The following is a 27,991-nucleotide window of genomic DNA, read 5'->3' as shown; positions in this document are numbered from 1 at the left end:
TGGATGATTTGTGACAAATGTTCATCTTAGTCAATGCAATGGACTGAGAGTCAACATCAGTGTGGAAGATTGTGTTGGTAGCAATACATATTCAGTTGTTCTGAGGGGCTTGCTGCATGACTGTTGAACATAGACTCAGCAACTGCAGGTATTCATCTGCTCCATCCGACAGGCATTTGTCCACCACCTGAAATAGTAAAGCAGAGGTAATAAAGCAGCATTGATTTCATGTACTTCTTATCTTGTGCGGTGGCACAGGATGAAAGACTGAGCCAGATCACGAAGAAAGTTAGTAGCTAAAGATCAGTCGGTCAATCTAAGGGCCAACAGTGAACAGTCACACATCAGCAGGAGTGGTGAACATATATTCCTAGTGGGACCTTTCAGAGTGTTTTACGGAGCGGAAGTGTACTGATTTCCCTACACGGTACACATTAAAAGTGAGGGAGAAAAATGGTGTCTAGCTGGAAAACAAATACGGTGCAGCCCAGACTTTGGCTCGAGCTTGAAAGGGGAACTTCACTTTTGTTAAAGTGTTGCCTATCATTTACAATCCCTATGTAAGAGAACATATATGTCTTTCTTTTTTTATGCATTCTATTTTGTAATATACAGAAAGTATGAGGTGGCTAACAATGCAGCTAAAGGGAGTACTCTATTGCAGTGGTTCTCAAATGGGGGTATGCGTACCCCTGGGGGTACTTGAAGGTATGCCAAGGGGTACGTGAGATTTTTTTTAAATATTCTAAAAATAGCAACAATTCAAAAATCCTTTATAAATATATTTATTGAATAATACTTCAACAAAATATGAATGTAAGTTCATAAACTGAACATCAAATCAAGTAGGCTGTTCCATTCATTACAATGCAACAATGCAATATTCAGTGTTGACAGCTAGATTTTTTGTGGACATGTTCCATAAATATTGATGTTTCTTTTTTTGTGAAGAAATGTTTAGAATTAAGTTCATCAATCCAGATGGATCTCTATTACAATCCCCAAAGAGGGCACTTTAAGTTGATGATTACTTCTATGTGTAGAAATCTTTATTTATAATCGAATCACTAGTTTATTTTTCAAGAAGTTTTTAGTTATTTTTATATCTTTTTTTCCAAATAGTTCAAGAAAGACCACTACAAATGAGCAATATTTTGCACTGTTATACAATTTAATAAATCAGAAACTGATGACATAGTGCTGTATTTTACTTCTTTATCTCTTTTTTTCAACCAAAAATGCTTTGCTCTGATTAGGGGGTACCTGAATTAAAAAAAAGGTTGAGAACCACTGCTCTATTGCATCCATAAAGCCCTCTAAAAACAAAAAAACCCCACTAACAATACTCCATTTACATGTTGTGACCTGAATATTAACCAAGTATTAGCAATATTGACATTGAAAGCATTGCTTTTGTTAGAGTTGATTTCCAAGCTAGAATGCATTAAAGAAAAAGAAAAACATGTGTTTTCCTCTCACATACAGATTGTGAATGGTAGACACATTTCCCCCCTTTGAAAAAAAAACATTTTCCTCTTTGTCTCCTATTTGGAAACACTTTGCCTTCCCAATAAAATATGTAAACAGACAATAACAAATGGACACAACCACGAGAGGAAAGATTAAGCAGCTGGTGAAGAGACAACCACAGGTTTGAGAGAAGTGACAGAAGGTGACGATGGGGAAAAGCCAAATGTGACCCCTTTGATGCCTTCAAACAAGACAGCTGCTGTAGAACAAACAGGAGAAAGAAACCTATAAAATTATTAAAAAACATATCAACACCTCTGAGCTAAACTCTAGGAAGAGCACCAGATATGATGCTCCCATCAGGACAAGCAACTCCAAGTGAGCATTGCCATGGGGTGTTCTATCTCCCCCATCTTGTTTGTTGCAGAGACTCCTTAATTGGGCAAAGGCAGATGGTGGAGTAAAATCTCCATCAAGCCAAATGTTACCAACACTCTAAGGCTAAATGGATATGTTCCAGACAGCATCATTTCCTGTAAGGTTGCTGAAGAGGATTGATCAGCTAATGAAATGCGTGAGAACGACGCACAAGCCCTCAGAGTCTGGCTCAGGATTGAGGAGTCATATTTAGATTTTATTGCTGAACCAACCTGTCTGTGGCTTTGTGGAATGTAGACAATCAGATAGGGAACACGGTGAGGAAACAGACGGCTTAACTGGGATTGGCCATAACCAGCTCCCCTGTCAGGTGCACTGTGTTGGTTTTGTTGTTTGAACAAGGTGAGGTTCATGCACGGTTCATTTTGTGCACCAGTAAAAAAACATGGTAACAATTTAGTATGGGGAACATATTCACCATTAATTAGTTGCTTATTAACATGCAAATTAGTAACATATTGGCTCTTAACTAGTCATTATTAAGTACTTATTAATGCCTTATTCGGCATGGCCTTATTATAATCCTAACCCTCTTACCCTGGCCCTAACCCTCTAACCCTAACCAAATAACTCTAAATTAAGTCTTTGTTACTTAGAATATGTTCCTCTAGCGTCCAAAAAACTCTAAATTAAGTCTTTGTTACTTAGAATATGTTCCCCATGCTAAAGTGTTACAAAAAACATATAACTTTGTCTTGAATTTGAAAAAAAAAAAAAAAAATTTTTTTTTTTTTTTTTTTTTACTAAAGAAGGGTTCGGTGAATGCGCATATGAAACTGGTGGGGTTCGGTACCTCCAACAAGGTTAAGAAGCACTGGTATAAGGTATTGTTAGGGGAATATTTCCCACCTTTTGAGCAAAATGGAATGCCTTAGAAGTTGTTAGTGTTGCCTTTGGTTTTGCTTGAAAAAGATAAAAACAATGATCTCAATGATGTTTCTTATCTAAATGAACACACCACACAATTCGATACGATTCTTGGGGGTAACGGTTAAATTCGATTTTTGATTCAAAACGATTCTCAATTCAAAATCGATACTTTTTAATAACATTGGGTGCCAGTTCAATGATTAACTACGTTCCTCCATAAAAAAGATAAACAGCTGTGAAAAATGTCTACATTACTTAAAAGAAACACTGTTTTTGTTTAATAAAATTCTACCTAAATGATAAGTATCACACACTTCTCTTTTGTAAAAAAAAAAAAAAAAATCTGTACAACAGATATGGGCATCTAAATCAACAATATGATTTGCCTGAGTCGCTGGACAAGACAGATTATATACATTAATATAGGGATGGGCGATATATCGATATACTCGATATATCACGGGGTTGTCTCTGTGCGATATAGAAAATGACTATATCGTGATATTCGAGTATACGTTCTCACGCAGTTGTTTTTAGCTGCAGGCATTACACTACAGGCTCTTCTCACTCTTTCTAGTCTCTCCTTCTCACAGAGACTTAAACAAGTGCAGCTTCTTACATACGTCACATACGTATACGCCCTCGTTGAGCAGAGAGGTAGCAGCATGGCTAAAGTTAGCTGTGGTGCGAGTGGTAATACGAGAGAAAGAAGGTGCGATTCTGGTAACAAATGAAGGAAGAATTAATTCCTAAGAAAAACAGCACGGGGTCCATCGTCTGGCGGTGGTGTGGCTTCAAGTGGAAATATGTCGAACAGACAACCGTAATTTGTCAAGTGTGGGGCAAAAGCGTTGCTACAAAAAGTAGCATTACTGCTAATATGTAGCATCATTTGAAAAGTCACCCGCTAGAGAATGAAGAGTGCTTACTCCGCATGTCAACATCTCCATTCGGTACCACACCCACAAAATGCAGAGGCAACCATTTCCACATCAACACCGTATGAAAAGAAATAGTTCACGACATAAGGAGATAAAGTCCGCCGGAACCTACCACATAGTGAAGGACATACACTATTTGATTTCCTATTATGCAGCTCATTTTTATTTGACAGTTATTGAAATATCTTGTGACATCATGCACAGAAGTGCGCTTTATTTGTTTTAAACTATTGTAGTGGCGTTCTGTACAAAAAGTGCATTTTAATTTAGTGTTGTTTTGATTTGTCACCTTAGTGACATCATGCACAAAAGTGCACTCATAGCTTGTTTTAAAATGTCTCTGACAATCTTGCACTTTCTGTTTTGAAATGACATGAATGTTTGTGCCACTGCTTAATAACTGTTTAATAAATACACTTTTGCTAAATTGACTTAGTTGTGATTTCCCTCTCTGCATGAAAGTTTAAAAGTAGCATATATTAATGCAGTATGAACAAGAATGTTTTAATGTAGACACATAGAATCATCATACTGGTGCGATTATATGCATCAAGTGTTCATTCAAGGCTAAGGCAAAATATCGCGATATACATCGTGTATCGCGATATGGCCTAAAAATATCGAGATATTAAAAAAAGGCCATATCGCCCATCACTACATTAATATACATATTATTCCCTCCATTTTCTACCGCTTAATCCCTTTGGGGTCGCTGGAGCCTATCTCAGCTACAATCGGGCGGAAGGCGGGGTACACCCTGGACAAGTCGCCACCTCATCACAGGGCCAACACAGATAGACAGACAACATTCACATTCACACACGAGGGCCAATTTAGTGTTGCCAATCAACCTATCCCCAGCTGCATGTCTTTGGAGGTGGGAGGAAACCGGAGTACCCGGAAGGAACCCACGCAGTCACGGGGATATTATTCCCTCTAGTTTTAATGGGATGTACTAGGAGTGGAAAAGGGAGCGTGAACAAGAATGTGTGTGTGGCCAACACATACACCAAGTTAACTTTCGGATTCAATCTTCACCAAGGTAAGGCAACAAGATGGGCAAAAGCATATGTGGAGAGCAGCCATTTTAGGAGATTGCTTCAAACTTTAGACGGCTCAGTCTTTCTCCAGCACTGGTATTGCTATTGTTTGTACTTACTGCTATATACCGTATTTTTCGGACTATAAGTCGCAGTTTTTTTCACAGTTTGGCCGGGGGTGTGACTTATACTCAGGAGCGACTTATGTGTGAAATTATTAACACATTACCGTAAAATATCAAATAATATTATTCAGCTCATTCACGTAAGAGACTAGATGTATAAGATTTCATGGGATTTAGCGATTAGGAGTGACAGATTGTTTGGTAAACATATAGCATGTTCTATATGTTATAGTTATTTGAATGACTCTTAACATAATATGTTACGTTAACATACCAGGCACGTTCTCAGTTGGTTATTTATGCCTCGTATAACGTACACTTATTCAGCCTGTTGTTCACTATTCTTTATTTATTTTAAATTGCCTTTCAAATGTCTATTCTTGGTGTTGGGTTTTATCAAATACATTTCCCCAAAAAATGCGACTTATACTCCAGTGCGACTTATATATATGTTTTTTTCCTTCTTTGTTATGCATTTTCGGCCGGTGCGACTTATACTCAGGAGCGATTTATAGTCCGAAAAATACGGTATTAAATAAATTGTTAATCTTCAATTTTAGGCAACTGTCTTTATTAGGACAGCCTTAGAATCAAATAATCTGGGAGGACTCTTCCCTGTAAAAGGGAGGGTCCCAATAGTATGCCGATACTAATTTACCAATGTCCTTTCATCCACTTTAAGCAAGTTGGACGGGATGGCAAACTCTAGGATGGCCGGACCTAAACTTTCTACTCGAAAGCTTCTAAACATGAAAGGAAATCTTTGGTGGTGTCAAAAGTGGAGCAGGAAAAATGTCCCAGTACCAGCAGGAGAGGACTCATTCTGTGGAAGATTCCGGAAGCCTCCCTTAGTTTCCTTCCGATACATCTAGATCTCCATGATTCCCTCTTGGCCACTTTGGAACAAAGACAAGCTACTGTGGGGGAGGAAGAACTACACTACCTTATACTACTATCCGGAACACTCCTTATCAGCCACAAAAGTTGATGTTCAATGTTTCAGTGAAACCATACGAAACCAAACCAATGAACTTTTATCATGTTGATGATAATTCACTTCACCTACCGCCATTTTTTCAGCAATGACAGACTTGTGTTTGTCACTTAATTCCTGCTCCATAATGCAGTCATGAAGTTGATTCAGGATCTGCGTGCCTGCGTAGCCTTCATCCACCATGTTCTGATAAAAACAAAGAAAAGAAACATTTTGTAATAAGACACAAAGTCTCCTCCCGTCTGGACGCAGGGGCGTCCTGAACTTGGAAATTTGCTCCAGAGTACAGAGAGAGAAACGATATCTTGATTTTTCCGTATCTCTTACATGTATGGGAAAATTGACAATTAAAAATATTTGAAGTTTTTGACGTACCTTGATTGCAACCTCAAGTTTCTCAAATGTTCCTTTAAGGCAGACCTCAAGCAAACTGTCGATCATCTCGGCAGGGACAACCTGCAACAAGGAAAATGTTCATAATTTTTGTAATTTGACGTATGTTTAACAGTGATGTTATTATGTATTTGTACATTGTGGTCATGGCAAACAAGAGTGCTGCAAAACAGAACAAAGACATTGGTCCGACGTCTCTCAAAGTATGAGCTACGTCACAAAACCAATGAAACCAAGTTTTTTTGTTTTTAAAACAAATTGTAATCCTTAAAAGGAATCATAGATTGTGTCTGTAAAAATATTGTGTTGGACTTTAGAGACTGCATTGTACTTCTGAAAGCAAGATCTAATTGCAGACTTAGAGTTCATAACGGCCCTGTTTCACCTTGAGTGAGAAAAAGAAGAACATGGAAAAAAAATCATCTCTCACCCCAGCTATTTCAATGACAGAAGCTTCTGTTATCTCATTATCCACATTGAGACGAGCAGCACTCTGAAGGAAGGTGATGGCTTTCCGCAGGTCTCCCTCTGACACCTTGACCAATGCTGATATACTCTACATCATGCATCAAACAAAAAAACAAACCATTACACCATTGTATGGGTTATACTTGCGCTTTGACAGTATTTCCACATACAAACATATATACCCTTTATCATTCAATGATAGCCCTGTTCTCAGGTTTACAGCTATTAAACAGGACACATACTTGACTAGGGTTGTCACCATATCAGAATTTCATATACCAGGACACCACAACGCCTGCCAGAAATAATAAATGACCTAAATACATGTTATTTGTTAAGCACTTTTTATTCAAATAAATCTTAAAGTGCTATAGTACAAACCAATATTTAAAACAATAAGAGCTTAGCCATTAAAACAGATAAAATACTAAAGCTAAAATTATCAGTAAGAAAACACACACACTAAAAAAGTGTGTTTTCTAACACTGTGTCTATTTATTTTAGTAATTAAAACAAAATTACTTGGTCAACAAATGTCAAAGTGTTTGTAAGTACTTTTTGAACACATTTAACAATAAAGTAATAAAAATGATGATAAGATCATTTGCTGCCAAGAGATAACTAACAAGTGGCCTCCCAGTATATAATAACAAACAATACTGTGCTTATTAATATGTTCATAAATAACAACAATAGTAAACTATTTTAAATTAAAAAATTAACAGCAGTGGCGTGGAGCCTTCAAGTATATCAAACAAACAATATTGTTCTTAATATTCTTTCAATATGTTGGTAGTGTGACACCATACAATTTGTAATGAAAGAGGCTAAGAAAAAGGCTAAAACGTATGTGTAGACAAATATTTATGTTTTTATTTTTCATATGTATCAACATTTTAGCTTTTTCTCATTCTGCCTTTTGGCTCCATTTTTCCTGATTTTTTCTTTATTTTTAAAGTATTTAATTTCAACCATTTGTCATGGAGCCTCAAAAAAGAACTGCTTTCCTCAAGTGCCCCCCTGGTCACACTTTAAAAACCATTGATTTAAGTATTTCCCAAAGAAAGTGTTGCCAAGTGACAGAACAGTGCCCTAAACTGTGGCGTCTTAGCCTGCTCAGTGGCCCAGTGGTTAGTGTCCGCCCTGAGATCGATAGTTTGTGAGTTCAAACCCCGGCCATAAAAATGGGACCCATTACCTTCCTGCTTGACACTCAGTATCAGTTGGAATTGAGGGTTAAATCACCAAAAATGATTCCCGGCCACCGCTGTTGCTCACTGCTCCCCTCACCTCCCAGGAGGTGACCAAGGGCGATGGGTCAAATGCAGAGAATAATTTCGCCACACCTCGTGTGTGTGTGTGTGTGTGTGTGTGACAATCATTGGTACTTTTTAACTTTTAATGGAGGTTGTTGTTAAGGTTGTGTTGCAACAAGATTGTACAGATTTTTGCACGCATTGCACATGGTCGTAACACTACCTGTCAGGCTTATGGAGGCGGATCTCTGATTTGCTGCAACAACTAATCAATTAAATCGATTATAAAAATAGTTGGCGATTAATTTAGTCATCGATTTGTTGGATCTATGCTATGCGCATGTGTAGAGGCTACTTTAAAAAAAAAAGAAGTATAAACCGTTATTTATAAACTGCAACACTTACAAACAGCTGACAAACAATAATCAAAATAAGTATGGTGCCAGTATGCTGTTTTTTTTTCAATAAAATACTGGAAAGGATAGAAATGTAGTTTGTCTCTTTTATCCGATTATTAATCGATTAATCGAAGTAATAATCGACAGATTAATCGATTATCAAATTAGTTGTTAGTTGCAGCCCCATTTGTTTCCATCCACCGGCTTCAACCATGCATTAAATTGATCGTTCAGGAGACACAAATCGTTGAATTTTTACTTACCCATCTTATGCAAGTCATTTGGCTTTGCTGTGGGCTTTCGTTAAGTTTTCTCCGCTGCTATGCTTAGCTGTTCGATAAATTCTGACGGGTCAGCATAGGTAGCCTACTTTAGTTCCGTTTTGTTGTTACGTTTTAGCGTCCTCAAAAATCGAAACATTTCAAAGCGAGACTGAAGTTTATGTATGTTTTAAATAAAAGTAACGTCAATAGATTTTTAAGACATTTCAAAATCGTATTTAAGACCTTTTAAAAGATTTTAGGAGAATTTTAGACATTTTAAGGCCATAAATTCAAATTATTGCATTTAAGACTTTTTTTTTTTACTTTTTAAGAACCCGCGGATACCCTGAAAATACTTGTTTTCCCTCACTGTTCAGATTAAAAAATATACTTCTACTAGGGATGTCCGCTAATGGCTTTTTGCCGATATCTGGATATTGTCCAACTCTTTAATTACCGTTACCGATATCAACCGATATATACAGTCGTGGAATTAACACATTATTATGCCTAATTTGGACAACCAGGTATGGTGAAGATAAGGTACTTTAAAAAAAAAAATTAATAAAATAAGATAAACAAACTAAAAACATTTTCTTGAATAAAAAAGAAAGTAAAACAATATAAAAACAGTTACATAGAAACTAGTAATTAATAAAAATTAGTAAAATTAACTGTTAAAGGTTAGTACTATTAGTGGACCAGCAGCACGCACAATCATGTGTGCTTACGGACTGTATCCCTGGCAGACTGTATTGATATATATTGATATATAATGTAGGAACCAGAATATTAATAACAGAAAGAAACAACCCTTTTGTGTGAATGAGTGTAAATGGGGGAGGAAGGTTTTTTGGGTTGGTGCACTAATCGTAAGTGTATCTTGTGTTTTTTATGTTGATTTAATAAAATAATTTAAAAAAATGAATAAATAAATAAAAAACCGATACCGATAATTTCCTATATTACATTTTAACGCATTTATCGGCCGATAATATCGGCAGGCTGATATTATCCGACATCTCTAACTTCTACCTCTTTTGTGTATTTGAGTTTCTCCTTCTCACAGATCTCCAGCAGACGCTTCTCTTGGATCTGATTGGCAAGGAGTTTAAAACGGAACTTGGAACATCTGGAAGTCAAGGGTTCAATGATCCTACAGGAGAAAAAGGCGAGGATTAAAAAAAGAGTTGATGTTGTAATTGGCCGTGTTGAAGTGTGCTCACCTGCTGATGTAGTTGCAAATGAGACAGAATCGTGTGGTGCGGGACTCTTTTTCCATGGTTCTTCTGAGGGCAGCCTGTGCTGGCGCCGTCATGGAGTCAGCCTCGTCCAGGATGATGATCTTAAAAGGAGGACATGGCTTCCCACTACAAATAGAGCACACATGACTTATTAAATAAACCTCACAAAGCTTAAACCACTGCATAAAGGGTTGACAAAAAAGAATGGACACATGTTTGTTTGGCATACAGAATATATTATTATTCATATATATATGTATGAATAACTTAAATTTTTTGGTTCTTGCTGTTTTATTCTAACGTACATCTTCAGTGATTTTTTTAAAAAACAACAAAGTCAAACAGTTATGTTAAAAAATGAAGACATGCTATGGTGTAATTTTTCTACTTCTCAACCACCGCACCTCCAAAAAAAATGTGTCAAATCACGCTGACTGTGTTGCTATTATAATTCTGAAATATACCATATGGTGGCGCTCTTATTAAACCCAAAAGAACCACAGCTGTAACTCAGAATGAAGAATTCTTAAAATAATCACACAGAAATGTAGGACACACCTTTCAGGGACTGACAAACACTGACAAAAATTGGATTGGTAGAAAAACATGGTCGCCATCAAGCCAAACGTGCAGCAAACTGACTGTCTATGAGTAATTATTAGGGGCATTCCAATCAAGGTGTTATGCTGCCGATTCCGATACCAACCATCCATGAGTAAGATCGGCCGATACCGACCAAATGGATTAACTGTAAATATCAATCACAATTATATCTGGAAAAAAACACAGAATGGCAGAGTAACAATATCAACGCAATATTTAAACTAGTCCCGTATTCTCTTTTATTACATAAAATTGTTTAAACAAAAAAAGCAATATTAAACTATAATCAAACAATGGGAAAACATTATTTACTACTCTTTTAAATCCTTATGGTTTTTACCCTCAAGGTCGTCTGGTGCCCAGGGAATTATTCCCGGAGTTTGTAAACAATGAATACGACAACATCTAATACAATAATAATAATAAACATATTAAGCTAAACACTCTAATATTGAACTTTCACTGATACTACCTTTGGTATAGACACCACCAATGTATGAATAATCCACCCTGCTCTTACATGTTGTTTACTGACTGCGACAATGCTGACACAATAACAGTTGTAACGCAGTTCCATTTACATTTCTTAAACTTTACTAAGCACTTATTTCTTGTGTTTCAAGCTAACTTAGCGATGAGCATGCCTTCTTGTCTGCTTGTAACCTAGTTGATGTGTAACATGTTGTCCTTCACTACTTGTAAGAAATTTAGTTTATTTGCCACAGTGGAGGTGATGATTATTAAAGGGGAACATTATCACAATTTCAGAAGGGTTAAAACCATTAAAATCAGTTCCCAGTGGCTTATTTTATTTTCGAAGTTTTTTTCAAAATTTTACTCATCACGCAATATCCCTAAAAAAAGCTTCAAAGTGCCTGATTTTAACCATCGTTATATACACCCGTCCATTTTCCTGTGACGTCACACAGTGATGCCAATACAAACAAACATGGCGGAAAGAACAGCAAGGTATAGCGACATTAGCTCGGATTCAGACTCGGATTTCAGCGGCTTAAGCGATTCAACAGATTACGCATGTATTGAAACGGATGGTTGTAGTGTGGAGGCAGGTAGCGAAAACAAAATTGAAAAAGAAACTGAAGCTATTGAGTCTTATCGGTTTGAACCGTATGCAAGCGAAACCGACGAAAAAAACACGACAGCCAGCGACACGGGAGAAAGCGAGGACGGATTCGGCGATCGCCTTCTAACCAACGATTGGTATGTGTTTGTTTGGCATTAAAGGAAACTAACAACTATGAACTAGGTTTACAGCATATGAAATACATTTGGCAACAACATGCACTTTGAGAGTGCAGACAGCCCATTTCAGGCGCGCTAAGAACATATATTTTTCCACGATTTCAGCACTCAGGTTAACCATACCTAAATAGACACAAAATACTGCATTACACAAGACTACCCGAATGTACTCGAATGCATGAAAAAAATAAATGTTTTTAAGCTAAATTATTGGTAAACACAGTTTATGTATAATAATTTACGTAAAACCGCGAGTAATGAATAAATTTTTCATCAATTAATATATTCTGTAGACATACCCTGATCCGCTCTCTTTTCCTGAAAGCTGATCTGTCCAGTTTTGGAGTTGATGTCAGCATCTGCTTTGAGTGTCTCAGGATATCCACACATTCTTGCCATCTCTGTCGTAGCATAGCTTTCGTCGGTAAAGTGTGCGGAACAAACGACTGACCATTTCGTCGGCTTTCCCCACAGCCTCGTATTTTGAACAAATTTCGTCCAATTTCTTGCCACTTTCGCATCTTTGGGCCACTGGTGCAACTTGAATCCGTCCCTGTTCGTGTTGTTACACCCTCCGACAACACACCGACGAAAGTGAGAAAATAGCGGATTGCTTCCCGATGTGACGTCACGTTGTGACGTCATCGCCCTGAGAGCGAATAATAGAAAGGCGTTTAATTCGCCAAAATTCACCCATTTAGAGTTCGGAAATCGGTTAAAAAAATATATGGTCTTTTTTCTGCAACATCAAGGTATATATTGACGCTTACATAGGTCTGGTGATAATGTTCCCCTTTAACTAAGGGGAGCGGCTCCACACTGTGTATGGACATGCTGTAGTCCCCTCTGTCAGCCGGGGTCCAAAAGTACATAAAGTATCAACCAGAGGGGATCAACTTTTGTGATCAACATTTAAACGCATTAAAAACATGAATTAGCATTGGTCGTTCACGGAAATCAATCGATATACAAAATAGTGCACTCGACCGATTGTAGTTTTTAAAAATAATACAAATGTATAATCATGCCACCAAATAAACTAAGATGTCATTCATGCCATGAAGAGAGATTGTTTAAGAAGTGATCACTCACTCTGGCCGAGACCCGGCGACAGTGAGCTGAGCAAAGTTTTTGACCTTCTCTCTGACGACCTGAATTCCTCTCTCGTCTGAGGCATTGAGCTCCAGCACCCTCTGCTTGTACAGTTCTGGACTGGACGGAAGAGAGTGAAGGTAGGTGAGGGAAATCCACCAACAATGACTGATGAACTTCAATCTTGGCGTCACTGACTCACACAGTTCCATTCAAACCTCTCACCCATAAAGTTCCCTAGCAGCAGCCAATATGGTCGACGTCTTTCCTGTGCCAGGTGGACCATAGAAGAGCAAATTCGGGAGCTGAGTGGGATGAAAACACAATCATACATGAAGCAACTGCTGCAAAATATCATGACTTGATTCCAATAAATGAAATACACCATATTTATGAAGCTTGACAGGTTGGTGATGTGCACAAAATGGAAGAAAGTGATAATGGTTTAGCGTATTTGAACATGGTTACCAAAGAATCAAGGAACATCACTTTTGCACAATGAAACATGCGTAAAATGTGCACAATATAAATGATGTTCAAGTGCTGACTCATTTCATTTTCATGGATAAATTCCCCAGAGTTGTATAAGGTGGTATTTCCTGACATTGTTGGGACGCAGGCGCCCCCTAGAAGGCCGTCAAAAAATACCTGTTTCTTAGCTGTGGTCGGAACAAACCGCAGCGATACTCAGTTGTAATACACTTGTCCGACACCTGGGGCAGTAATGGCAATCTCAAATAAACAAGAAGTTTGGAGCTTAAGTCAGAGAGACGTTTCTTAAGCACAAAAATTACGACTAAATTGGTGAAGCTGTATTTTTTATCATTTGTGCTTAAATTCTATTGAGAGTTTAGTTCGGAAACATATTCATTATTAATTTAGTTTAAGTAATTTAGCACGACATAATTGTATGAAAAATGTTCTTTGTCAGTTATTTCTGCTTATGCAGTATATTTGGTTAGTACTTATTTTTCTAATCACCCTGACCTAAACCTAAGGTTTATGGGTAAAATAAATAATATGTGTGATTGACAGGTGGTTTAATATTATATGACAAGGTTGGAAACTGTTTTTTTTTTTTTATTGATTGAAGCTTTTATTAGTAGATTGCACAGTACAGTACATATTCCGTACAATTGACCACTAAATGGTAACACTCGAATACGTTTTTCAACTTGTTTAAGTCGGGGTCCACGTTAATCAATTCATGGTACAAATATATACTATCATCATAATACAGTCATCACACAAGTTAATCATCAGAGTATATACATTGAATTATTTACATTATGTACAATCCGGGGGGCGGGATGAGAAGGGTTTGGTTGATATCAGCACTTCGGTCATCAACAATTGCGTCATCAGAGAAATGGACATTGAAACAGTGTAGGTCTGACTTGGTAGGATATGTACAGCGAGCAGAGAACATAGTGAGTTCAGGTAGCATAAGAACAAGTACCGTATTTTCCGCACTATTAGCCGCACCTAAAAACCACAAATTTTCTCAAAAGCTGACAGTGCGCCTTTTAACCCGGTGCGCTTTATATATGGATAAATATTAAGATTCATTTTCATAAAGTTTCGATCTCGCAACTTCGGTAAACAGCCGCTATCTTTTTTCCCGGTAGAACAGGAAGCGCTTCTTCTTCTACGCAAGCAACCGCCAAGGTAAGCACCCGCCCCCATAGAACAGGAAGCGCTTCTTCTTCTACTGTAAGCAACCACCCGCCCGCGTAGAAGAAGAAAAAGCGCGCGGATATCACCGTACATTTCATTTCCTTTGTGTGTTTGCATCTGTAAAGACCACAAAATGGCTCCTACTAAGCGTCAGGGATCCGGTTCATGAAAAGACGCAATCTCTCCATCCACACACGGATTACTATTTCACAGCAACTGATATTCCTGTGAAACGCACCGTGGATACAACGGGAGCACGTACGGTGAATATTCGCACCACAGGGAATGAGAAGTCATCCTTCACTGTGGTTCTAGCTTGCCATGCTAATGAAACTTCCACCCATGGTGATATTCAAAAGGAAGACCTTGCCAAAAGAGACCTTTCCAGCCGGCGTCATCAAAAAAAGCTAACTCGAAGGGATGGATGAAGAAAAGATGAGCGAGTGGTTAAGGTAAGTTTAAGTTTACGCGAAGAGGCCGGGTGGCTTTTTTCACGCAGCTCTGTCCATGTTGATATACGTATGTTTGTGATTGCACATTTGCGTACATTTTGGGAGCGAACAGAGTTGTTAGAACGCTGGTTTTTAATATATTATTAAAGTTTGACTGACCTATCTGACTGTTTTTTTGACATTCCTTTAGCGCAGTTAGATGCGGCTTACAACACCGGGCGGCTTATAGGTGGACAAAGTTTTGAAATATGCCGTTCATTGAAGGCGCGGCTTTTAACCCAGGGCGCCTTATGGTGCGGAAAATACGGTATATACATTAGAAATACATTTGATTATTTACATTTGGTTATTTACAATCCGGGGAGGTGGGATGTGGAGGGGGGAGGGTGTTAGTCAAGGGTTGTAGTTGCCTGGAGGTGTTGTTTTAGTGCGGTTTTGAAGGAGGATAGAGATGCACTTTCTTTTACACCTGTTGGGAGTGCATTCCATTTTGATTTGGCATAGAAGGAGAATGAGTTAAGACCTCTGTTAGATCGGAATCTGGGTTGTCCATCTGTAAGTAGGTTAGATATAATGATTTAATCTAATTAAAATTAAGAGTAAGATGACTAATTCAGTGTTCATATATGAGTGGGCCCCGGCGACTCAGTTGTGGAAAAGTTGGGCCGTAAGGTCAAAAAGATTACGAACGCCTTGTATAAGGTATGGAGGGTGTAGAAATGTTTTCCACTGAGTGACCCATATGAAAATATTGAAAGGTGCGGAGGCCACTTTAATATTCTTTAAATTTTAATGTAGTGATCACAACAATCATCACCAATCAACCTACTGGGGCTCAAGATATGATAAACTGTTAAATAAATGTGTAGCAAAAACTGGGTAATTAGTGACAAAAAAAAAACTATCGAAATGGTTTATTTCTACTTATTATTATTCAATACAATAATTATTACTAGGAGGTGGGAATCTTTAAGGACCTCACAAATCGATCCAATTAAAAGTCGATTATTGATGCATCTTTAATTTATGTTTATTGATGCAGTTTTACAATTCTTTTCGTTTCACTAAATAAGCCTTTTTCACTGGCAACGTTTAAAAACAGTGCATTTGTAATAAGAAACAGTTCAATTGATTCTCATTACATTTATGAAATTAATGGAAATGTGTGCAAAGCTGGAACATAAGTGCCCGATTATAAAGGAGCTGGTCGATCTTTCGGTGAGGTGGCTCGTTGCAGTCAGCCAAATATTAGAACTGTCTGCGTTACTTTATTTACAATAAATAAACAGATTATCGACGTTTACTATAATCCATTTTATAATGGTCCATGTCCGAATTGCGATGCATCTAAAAATGTATTATTTCCCTCAACTCTAATTATTACAATTTCAGCAAGGCCTTAACATACTCCAAAACTTAGGTGTGTATCCTGGTGAAAAGTGTGTTCATGTCCACCGTGACAGGACGCATGTCAACAATAGGAGAGCCATGAGAGGGACTATTGCAGAGACTATTCTTGGGTATTTGGGAATATTCCACTTGTTCTTTGTTGTATGTGAAATAAGGCTGAAACGACGCGTCGACGTAGTCGGTTACGTAAATACGTCGACGCCGTTTTTGTGCGTCGACGCGTTACATATTTACGTCACACTACCGTCATGGCGGAGCGCAAAGCAGACGATGCAAGGGGTGCGAGCGAGGGGAAAAAAGCATGCCAAAAGTCGTCAAAAGTGTGGGAGTATTTCAATAAACGGTCTAATAATGTTGTTGTATGCACACTGTGTCGAGCGGAAATGGCCTATCATAGCAGCACAACGGCTATGAACGAACATTTGAAAAGAAAACACCCGACAGCGTTCTTGCCATCACCATCAACTAGTCAATTGTCCGCGTGAGTATACGTTGTCATCATTACACAAAAGCATGAATGTGTCATTTCTATCTGTGTTGTAAATTCATAAACTAAAGCACCGTTTCGCTCTGAGAGGCGCGTTTGGCGTGCCTGTTCAGTGTTTACAAAGACGCGCTCCTCTTTAACGCTGTGGAGAGGCGGGGCCGGCGAGCGAGCGGCGAGGCGGGGCGCGCCGGGAGCGACGCCGCAATCGTGCCCAGGTGCGCGATCATCCAATCTCCTCTCACTGAAGAAAAGGGGAGCAGCAGAGAGAGAGGGAAGAGAGACTGGAAGGATCCAGAGTGAATCAGAATCAGAATCAGAATCAGCTTTATTGTCATTACGCAAGGTAACGAGATTGAGGCCATTCCATACAGTGCGATGTGTGCATGCTAGAAAAACAATGTGCAAATATATAAAAATATAAAAAATGTAGAAGTGCAATGAATATGGTGTGAAATGAATATATACATGAAAAAAAACCCCAAAAAAACAGGGTGGTTGGTGGAATGGGTTATTGCACCGAAGAGAAGGCAGTTATGAGGGACAATGGGGCAGTCCGTTCAGGATGGTTATGGCCCTGGGGAAGAAGCTGTTCTTTAGCCTGTTTGTTTTGGTTTTAATGCACCTGTAGCGCTTCCCAGAGGGCAGCAGGTGGAACAGGTCAGAGCCAGGGTGGGTGCTGTCCTTGATGATGGCACTGGCTCTGTTGAGGCAGCGGGAGGTGTAGATGTCCGTCAGAGAGGGGAGAGGGCGGCCGATGATCTTCTGAGCCGTCTTGACCACTCTTTGCAGCCTCTCCCTGTCTGCTGCAGTGCAGCTGCCGTACCATACCGTAATACAGTAGGTCAGCAGGCTCTCGATGGACGAGCGGTAGAAGGTCAGCAACAGGTCAGGCTTCAGGTTGTACTTCCCGAGGACTCTATGGAAGTGTAGCCGCTGCTGAGCCTTCTTGATGATTGATGTGGTGTTGACTGTCCAGGAGAAGTCATTTCAGATGTGGACTCCAAGGTACCTGAAGGTGTGGACCCTCTCTACACGCTCGCCGTTGATGTAGAGGGGGCAGGGTCGGTGCTGCTCCTCCTGAAGTCGATGATGATCTCTCTGGTCTTGCTGGTGTTGAGAGCGAGGTTGTTCTCCGAAGACCAGGCCGTCAGCTTCAGGACCTCCTCTCTGTAGGCAGCCTCGTCACCCCTGGAGATGAGCCCGACCACTGTGGTATCGTCGGCGAACTTGACGGTAAGGTTGTCACTGTGGGCCGGACTGCAGTCATGGGTGTAAAGGCAGTAGAGGAGGGGGCTCAGCACACAGCCCTGTGGGGAGCCGATGCTCAGCGTGCGGGAGGATGAGAGGTGCGGGCCAAGTCTCACATTCTGGGGTCGGTCCGTTAGGAAGTCCCTTATCCAGGCGTTTGTGAGAGGGGGGAGGCCAAGAGTGTCCAGTTTATTGCAGAGTCTGTCCGGGATTATTGTATTGAAGGCAGAGCTATAGTCCACAAAGAGCATCCGGACGTAGCTCTGCTGCTGCTCCAGGTGGTTCAGAGCAGAGTGGAGAGCAACAGCGATGGCGTCCTCTGTGGACCTGTTCGCCCGGTATGCGAACTGGTGGGGGTCGAAGTCTGGAGGGATATGGTCCTTGATGTGCTGGAGAACAAGTCGCTCGAAGCACTTCATGATTACCGGAGTGAGGGCCACTGGTCGGTAATCATTCAGGCTGGTGATGGGAGACTTCTTCGGCACCGGGATTATTGTAGATGACTTCAGGCAGGATGGGATGACTGCCTGAGCCAGGGAGAGGTTGAAGATCCTGGTGAGGGGGGGAGCGAGCTGGTGGGCGCACGTCCTGAGCACCTTTCCAGGTACTCCGTCTGGTCCGGTAGCCTTCCTGGGGTTCACAGCCAGGAGCACTCGTCTGACACTGTGCTCCTGTACAGTGAGTGGAGTGGCGCCGGAGCCCGGTGGGGGCGGGGGCAGGGCTGGAGCAGATGAGTGTCGCTGGGGGGTTTCGAAACGGGCAAAGAAACAGTTAAGCTCCTCTGCCAGTGTCGCACTCTGATCCGCAGTTGTCATATTGCAGCCTCTGAAGTTCGTGATGTCATGAATGCCCCGCCACACCTCCCGTGAGTTTTTGCTGGACAGATGGGACTCTATGCACCTCCTGTGGTCCGCCTTTGCTTTTTTAATCCCTCTCTTCAGGTCGGCTCTAGCAACACTGTACAGTGCCCTGTCCCCTGACCTGAAGGCTGCGTCGCGGGCCCTGAGGAGTGTGCGGACCTGGCTGGTCATCCAGGGTTTCTTGTTGGGGTAAACCCGGATGTTTTTTTCCACAGTCCCATTCCCGATGCAGAACTTTATGTAGTCCAGCACCGTTCCTGTGGCTGTCTCCAGCTCCTGTTGTTGGAAGAGGTCCCAGTCTGTGTGTTGGAAGCAGTCCTGAAGTTTGGGGAGTGCATCGTCAGGCCAGGTCATAACAGTCTTTGTGATAGGCCTGGCCTGGCGTCTGATGGGGGTGTAGGTAGGAGAGAGCAGGAGGGAAAGATGGTCTGACTGTCCAAGCTGGGGGAGGGGTGTAGCTCTGTACGCGTGCTTTATGTTGGTATACACGTGGTCCAGGGTGTTCTTGCCCCTTGTAGAACACTTCACGTGCTGGTAGAACTTAGGGAGTACAGTCTTCTTATTAAAATCCCCTGCTATGATATGAACACCGTCGGGGTGGGCCCGCTGCTGTTCGTTGACGGTGTTCAGCAGAAGAGAGAGCGCTGTGTTTACTTTGGCGTCCGGTGGAATATACACAGCCGTGATGATAACAACAGACAGCTCTCTCGGGAGAAAAAAAGGCCGACATCTAACAGACATGTACTCCACGTCCGGGCAACAGTGCTGTTCAGTGATTGTCCCGTTGTTGCACCAGTTCTCATGCACGTAGATACAGAGCCCCCCTCCTCTGCTCTTACCGGAGTCCTTAGTTCTGTCCCGGCGGAGCAGAGTGCGTCCGGCTAGCTGCATGCTAGCATCGGGTATTTCCGGGTGAAGCCAGGTTTCGGTGATAATCATAGCACAACAGTCCCGAACATAGCGGTTTCCAGCAAGTTGTAACTCCAGGTCGTCCATCTTCTGTACAAGGGATCTGGCATTAGAGAGGAACGGAAGCTGACGTGGAGCGAGAGAGGAGGAGAGACAGAGGACAACGAGCGAGCGAGAAAGAGGAGCTGAAAAGCGAGGAAAGAAAGAGAAAAGAGTTGGAAGAGAAAAGACTTTGTGTAAAATTAAAAGATTGTAAACCCGGCAAAGCCGTCTGGCGTTCAGTCTGTCGGTCCTGAAAGAACCCCACAGCACAAGACGTGTCACAAACGCTAACGTTAATTAGTTGTGCAAATACCTTTTACAACATTAACTGTTACATATATGTAACTGTTAATGTTAATGTAACTGTATTAACTTTCACTTTAATCATACGATCATTGTTGTGTTATTAAGAAAAATAAGCAATACTTGTACTTTTGTTGAAATGTTTACACTGTTGTTACAGAATATTTCGTTTTGCACTTTTTTGTATTGGATGTTTATCTTTATTTTTGCACATTTTAGCAAATAGGCGCAGTCAAGGCGTTGAGGGGATCCGGTTTGGTGGCTGCAGAATTAGGTCTCTGCTTTTTGCAGATGATTTGGTCCTGATGGCTTCATCTGGCCAGGATCTTCAGCTCTCACTGGATCGGTTCGCAGCTGAGTGTGAAGCGACTGGGATGAGAATCAGCACCTCCAAGTCCGAGTCCATGGTTCTCGCCCGGAAAAGGGTGGAGTGCCATCTCCGGGTTGGGGAGGAGATCTTGCCCCAAGTGGAGGAGTTCAAGTACCTCGGAGTCTCGTTCACGAGTGAGGGAAGAGTGGATCGTGAGATCGACAGGCGGATCGGTGCGGCGTCTTCAGTAATGCGGACGCTGTATCGATCCGTTGTGGTGAAGAAGGAGCTGAGCCGGAAGGCAAAGCTCTCAATTTACCGGTCGATCTACGTTCCCATCCTCACCTATGGTCATGAGCTTTGGGTTATGACCGAAAGGACAAGATCACGGGTACAAGCGGCCGAAATGAGTTTCCTCCGCCGGGTGGCGGGGCTCTCCCTTAGAGATAGGGTGAGAAGCTCTGTCATCCGGGGGGAGCTCAAAGTAAAGCCGCTGCTCCTCCACATCGAGAGGAGCCAGATGAGGTGGTTCGGGCATCTGGTCAGGATGCCACCCGAGCGCCTCCCTAAGGAGGTGTTTAGGGCATGTCCGACCGGTAGGAGGCCACGAGGAAGACCCAGGACACGTTGGGAAGACTATGTCTCCCGGCTGGCCTGGGAACGCCTCGGGATCCCCCGGGAAGAGCTGGACGAAGTGGCTGGGGAGAGGGAAGTCTGGGCTTCCCTGCTTAGGCTGCTGCCCCCGCGACCCGACCTCGGATAAGCGGAAGAAGATGGATGGATGGATGGATTAGCAAATAAGCAATACTTTTACTTTTGTTGAAATGTTTACACTGTTACAGAATATTTCCGTTTTGCACTTTTTTGTATTGGATGTTTATCTTTATTTTTGCACATTTTAAAGCAAAATAAGCAATACTTTTACTTTTGAAATGCTTATAGTATTGCAGAATATTAAGATTTGCACTGGATGTTTACTTTTATATTTGCACATTAAAAAGCAAATAAGCTACTTTTAATTTTAAATAAATAATAAATAAATGGGTTGTACTTGTATAGCGCTTTTCTACCTTCAAGGTACTCAAAGCGCTTTGACACTACTTCCACATTTACCCATTCATACACACATTCACACACTGATGGAGGGAGCTGCCATGCAAGGCGCTAACCAGCACCCATCAGGAGCAAGGGTGAAGTGTCTTGCTCAGGACACAACGGACATGACGAGGTTGGTACCAGGTGGGGACTGAACCAGGGACCCTCGGGTTGCACACGGCCACTCTTCCACTGCGCCACGCCGTCCCATCATTAATTTTGTTAAATGTTAAAAGTTTTAAATGTTTACATTGTTACAGAATATTTTGTCATGTTGTTGTCAATGTTGACTGAGTGGCCATACTTTTTTTTTTGTAAATAAAAGCCATGCCTTTTGAAAAAACTGGCTTACATTTATTTTTTCATCTTCATTTTAAATAATTAAAAAAAAATCGGTAAAAGGAAAAATAATCTGTAGATTAATCGAAAAAATAATCTATAGATTAACCGATTAATCAAAAAAATAATCTAGAGATTAATCGATAGAAAAATAATCGTTAGCTGCAGCCTTAATGTGAAATGTTCACATTGCTCTTGTACCAGTAGAAAATATGGCGGCAAAATAAAAAAACAAGCTGTGAGTCGCAAATGGCCCTTTTGGAGACCCCTGCCAGGAGCGCCACAGGGCAAATTAGTGGCACTCCCCCTTACAAAAATGTTCACACTTTTTTTAATCACTTGAATTTAATTTGATGCACGTTCTGGACTAAAACCAATTAATGGGAAATTAATTGTTTAGTAGTGTTTTTTGTTTGGTGAGAAATAACAATTTTACCATCATTAAAACACAAATGTATCACTCTTCCGGGATTCGAACCCAATCAATGTCTTTCAACACAAGCACTAACGCCGTGTGCCACAGGAGCCAGTGAGAATATGTGGGGAAATTTGGCATTATATTCCTATCAGTGACAGGGCAGGAAGCGGCCAGGAATATGTTTGCAAAAATGTTTACAGAGAGTGCTCGATCATTCATGAATTGACATTTTGCATGCGGTTCTTCGCGCTAAACGGGGCCCCCATGGATGGCAGGGTCCTACGCACAGCGCGTGAGCTGCGTAATGGAGGAGCGGCCCTAAACCCAGCTATTCAACATAATTTATTTATGATTCAAAACAATAAACTTACATCTGCTCCTTCCAGTGATTTCTTCAGCACAGCCACCACTTCCTCCTGAAAGGCAACTTCATCCACACGCTTTGGCCTACTGGGATTGGAAGAAATATTGCAGTGTCATTAAAAATGTAATGTACACTGCTTACAATCATTTTTCCAAAAATATGATTTAGATATGCACCTGTCATGAATGTCTTGTATACGAAAATAGTATCATTTGTGGTTCATACATACTATTTCTCAACCCATGGAACAAGCCTGGCTTTCTTCTCGATGCTGGCTCCACACTTGTCCTTCTGGGGTCTTGTTGTCGGAACACTCGCTCCTTTCAGAAACGCTTGCATGATTCTGTCTTCCAAAGATACATCAAGGTTTAAAGGTTAACACACACATAAGCTCTGCTTCTTCCTCCTCCTTTTCAGACATGTTGGAATCAGAAACTGTAAATATTTGACTTACCACATTTCAAAAAAAAAAAAAATAAGCGTAGAAAATGGAACTATTACCACAACACAAATGACATAATTGACTTGATAGTAAGGGTGTAAAAAAAAAAGATTTTCGAATGAATTGCAATTCTTATTTTTAACGATTCTTAATCGATTAAAAACATTTTAAAAATCAATTGAAATATATATGTGTATCCATCCCCATCCATTTTCTACCGATTGTCCCTTTCGGGGTCCTGCGAGCCTATCTCAGCTGCATTCAGGCGGAAGGCTGGACAAGTCGCCACCTCATCACAGGGCCAACACAAATAGATAGACAACATTCACACACTATGGCCAGTTTAGTGTTGCCAATCAACCTATCCCCAGGTGCATGTCTTTGGAGGTGGGAGGAAGCCGAAGTACCCGGAGGGAACCCATACAGTCACGGGGAGAACATGCAAACCCCACACAGAAAGATTGAAACCAGGACCTTCGTATTGTGAGGCACACACACTAACGCCTGTTCCACCGTGCTGCCCGTGTGTGTGTGTGCGTGTGTATATATATATGTATATATGGAGCTCAATATATATATATATACACACACAAGCATTTTATGATGTTTTTCCATTCAGTGATTTTCTTTGAGTTACTTAACTAGTACATGTACTTTGTATTTCATGCATTCATTACAAATAAGGGAGCAATGTTGTGTTGAAGTTCACTTTCCAAAATGCAGAACACACATTTCTCTATTGTCTTAATGGATAATCCAGGACAAAAAAGCAAATAATTTTCCAACTTCAAAAATTCATAGCTCCCTTAATTTTTGTGTAATCATAATGGTTCTAGAGCTGCAACAACTAATCAATTAAAATCGATTATAAAAATAGTTGCCGATTAATTTAGTCATCGATTCGTTGGATCTAAGCTATGCGCATGTGCAGAGGCAATTTTTTATTTATTTTTTTAAACCTTTATTTATAAACTGCAACATGTACAAACAGTTGAGAAACAGTAATCAAAATAAGTATGGTGCCAGTATGCTGTTTTTTTCCCCAATTAAATACTGGAAAGGATAGAAATGTATTTTGTCTCTTTTATCCGATTATTAATCGATTAATCATCGACAGATTAATTGATTATCAAATTAATCGTTAGTTGCAGCCCTAAATGGTTCAAATACCATTGGGAAGTTTTTTCGTAGGTCTTTGCAATGGTTTCGTTTTTTAAATATATTTTGCATTTGAAGTTACTTTTTTATGTATTAAAAGTTTTTTTATCAATCAAAAAATAAAAGGTAAGTGAAATTAGCATTCATTTAATGAGTTTCTATATATCATTTTGGAAAAAAAATCTATCTAACATCACTATATATCCCTCCAAAGTTTGCCACACCTAATAATTACAATATGCTAGTATAACAAATCAAATATACAGAAATGCTTACACTTGTTGCAAACATTCTACTAGAGAACACACAAACACTTTATTTATTAAATCACAATTATTGAAATTCAACGATTCAACGATTTGGTGCATTTGCAAACTGCAAAAATTATGTACAAAGCAAACTATAGCCTGTTACCCAAGAATGTATAACAATTCTTCTCAACAAAAGAGGAGAAATATAACCTTAGAGGAAAATCTAATTTAAAACATTTGTATGCACGTACAACACTTAAAACCTTTAGTATATCAGTATGTGGAATTAAATTATTTATTTATTAATTATTAACCAAAGAACTCAAACAAAGCCCCAATATGATTCCGTTTAAGAGACGGTTCAAACTACAAGTGTTCACAAAGTACACAGAACAAGAACATCTTCAACCCTTTTTTTTCCTTTTTTCATTTTATTTTTATTGACATCCAGCATCAGACATTCCTATCCATTACATCATATTCACATACATCATATATCTGTTGTCTGCCCTAAATTTCTAAATATTTTTTGTTTACATCCCAACCATACCACCCCCCGCCCAAAAAAAAAGAAACAGCAAAAAAAAACAAAGTAGTATCTACAAATACATCAATTAAATAAACAAAATAAGAAATAATAATACATTAATAATAATAATATTTTTATTTTTTTATTGAGACAAAGATTATTTATTTTATATTTATTTGTTCACTGTTCTGTTACAGAGAACAATGAAATTGGATAAAATCGCTATGGTATGAAAAGGGGTAGGATTAAATACGCTCTGCTTCTTCCTACTCCTTTTCGGACGTGCTGTAATGAAACAACTGGAATTGTGTGATGCATTACATTGTATCGTATGCATGTTCCAAATAAACTGGAACTGAACTGAACTGAACTACACTGCTCTGCGGCTTGTAACTGTCTTTAAAAATACACGGGGGGAAAATCATTTTCTGCAATTTGGTGTGGTTGACTCTAATTATGTGTAGACTGTGGAAACCGATATCTGTATGTGGAATTAAATTATGGAATGGATTAAGCAAAGCAATCAATCAATCAATCAATCAATCAATGTTTATTTATATAGCCCTAAATCACAAGTGTCTCAAAGGGCTGCACAAGCCACAACGAAAAAAATTGCGACTTATAGTCCGAAACATACGGACTGTTTCGGACTATAAGTCGCAATTTTTTTCATAGTTTGGCCGACTGACTTATACTCGGGAGCGACTTATGTGTAAAATGATTAACACATTACCGTAAAATATTAAATAATATTATTTAGCTCATTCACTTAAGAGACTAGACGTATAAGATTTCATGGGATTTAGCGATTAGGAGTGACAGATTGTTTGGTAAACGTACAGCATGTTCTATATGTTATAGTTATTTGAATGACTCTTACCATAATATCTTACGTTAACATACCAGGCACGTTCTCAGTTGGTTATTTATGCCTCATATAACGTACACTTATTCAGCCTGTTGTTCACTATTCTCTATTTATTTTAAATTGCCTTTCAAATGTCTATTCTTGGTGTTGGGTTTTATCAAATAAATTTCCCCCAAAAATGCGACTTATATACGTTTTTTTCCTTCTTTATTATGCATTTTCGGCCGCTGCGACTTATACTCCGGAGCGACTTATACTCCGAAAAATACGGTACTACTATGATCCACTTCAAGAAACTCTTCAAACTTTAAGTGTTTACAAAGTACACGGAAGAAGAGCCATGATAAACATTCATCTCACCATATGAAATGTAACTTACTTCACCGAGTATTATTTATTTATTTTTTATTGTGACTACTTATGGAGTATATTGTGAATACATTGAGAACAGGAAGTGAACAAACGTTTTAGCAACTGTTATGTAAAAGAAAAGGGGTAGGATTAAATAAGCTCTGCTTCTTCCTACTCCTTTTCAAACATGTTGAAAAGAGAAACTGGAAATTGTGATGTATCATGTTTAGGGCTGCTACTAACAACTAATTTGATACTAGATTAATCTGTCGATTATTACTTCGATTAATCGATTAATAATCGGATAAAAGAGACAACCTACATTTCTATCCTTTCCAGTATTTTATTGGGGGAAAAAACAGCATACTGGCACCATACTTATTTTGATTATTGTTTCTCAGCTGTTTGTAAATGTTGCAGTTTATAAATAAAGGTTTATAAAAAAAATTAAATTTGCGCATAGCATAGATCCAACGAATCGATGACTAAATTAATCGCCAACTATTTTTAGAATGGATTTAATGTTGTATGCGTGCATGTTCCATATAAACTCAAACTCAACTCAACCGTTACAGAATTAAGTAGTCGCATTTTCCCCTTTTGCTTCAAAACAACAGGTTGTATCCAATAATGTCCGAGCATTCATTCATTATCTATTTAATTTCCTTATTGTTGCAATTTATCAGAAAGAGCTAGCCGACAAGTGACAAGATGTTTAATCGCTAAATCATTACTAGGTGGTGTCATGTATCGATGTGATGCTACCCTCATCACTACTACTCTCATCCTGCTCTGATGTTCCTAGAATAGCAAAATAACGTTAGCTACACAACGGAAACAACAAAGTTGTGTTACATTATTTGTGTACAAGTTTCTTACCCTAAAGTGACGCAGAGCGAATATATCTCTTGTGTTTGCCGCAACCTCAAGAAGGCAGGAAAGTAAGTTTTGAAAAATGTACACAACAGTCGGGACGCCGTCTTCACAGGCGGAAGTCGTGGGTATTTCCCGCCTTGATTGACTGACGAACTTCCGCCGACGAAAGTCATATCCGCCAATCAAATATTGAGAATTCTAAGCTGAATCAAAATGATTTTATTTGCCACTTTCCCGACTGGTGTTATTGTTTTATATACTTAATATAGCTTAAAAAAAAAAAGTAGTCTGTGTCCAAATTCAGACGCTGCAGTCTTCGCAGTGCGCATGCGGGCTTGCTGACGTCATTGGGCTTGGCGAAGGCTGATTGGACAGCAGTGTCCAGTAAGTTTTATATACATAAATGTAAGTTTCTTAATACCCGACCTGTTTTTTGTGCCTTTAAAAAAGATTTAGAACTCTACATTAAAACACTTTCTACCTCTAACAACCAAAAAGCTGTGAAAACAATGATGCTGTGTTCCAAATTTAAGTTATTTACTGAAATTGAGTGAGTCTATGGCTTTGCACTTTGTTTTATATATATATATATATATATATATATATATATATATATATATATATATATATATATATATATATATATATATATATATATATGTATGTGTGGGGGAAAAAATCACAAGACTATTTCATCTCTACAGGCCTGTTTCATGAGGGGGGGTACCCTCAATCATCAGGAGA

General features: G+C 39.6%; 1 protein-coding gene across 2 annotated transcripts; it reads right to left on the bottom strand.

Annotated features, from left to right (window-relative positions):
- rfc4 (replication factor C (activator 1) 4) lies at positions 1-27,391 on the bottom strand. Of its 2 annotated transcripts, none has more exons than XM_061976412.2 (11): positions 27,251-27,391; positions 23,002-23,119; positions 22,780-22,858; positions 13,084-13,163; positions 12,859-12,978; positions 9,883-10,026; positions 9,692-9,812; positions 6,702-6,827; positions 6,254-6,334; positions 5,951-6,064; positions 1-187 (listed from the first exon to the last, which is right to left on the bottom strand). In XM_061976412.2, exons 2-11 carry the CDS (start codon positions 23,109-23,111, stop codon positions 92-94), a joined length of 1,071 nt encoding a protein of 356 aa, XP_061832396.1. In that variant the 5' UTR covers positions 23,112-23,119; positions 27,251-27,391; the 3' UTR covers positions 1-91. The 2 variants fall into 2 exon arrangements, with proteins under 2 accessions (XP_061832396.1, XP_061832395.1); XM_061976411.2 differs by having other exon boundaries at positions 23,002-23,115; positions 27,251-27,304.
- Between the last annotated feature and the right edge of the window lie 600 nt (positions 27,392-27,991).

Source organism: Nerophis lumbriciformis, linkage group LG14 (genome assembly GCF_033978685.3).
Source record: "Nerophis lumbriciformis linkage group LG14, RoL_Nlum_v2.1, whole genome shotgun sequence".
NCBI classification, from domain to species: domain Eukaryota; kingdom Metazoa; phylum Chordata; class Actinopteri; order Syngnathiformes; family Syngnathidae; genus Nerophis; species Nerophis lumbriciformis.
The sequence above is the reverse complement of the archived record's forward strand: the minus strand, read 5'-3'. Positions and strand labels throughout refer to the sequence as shown.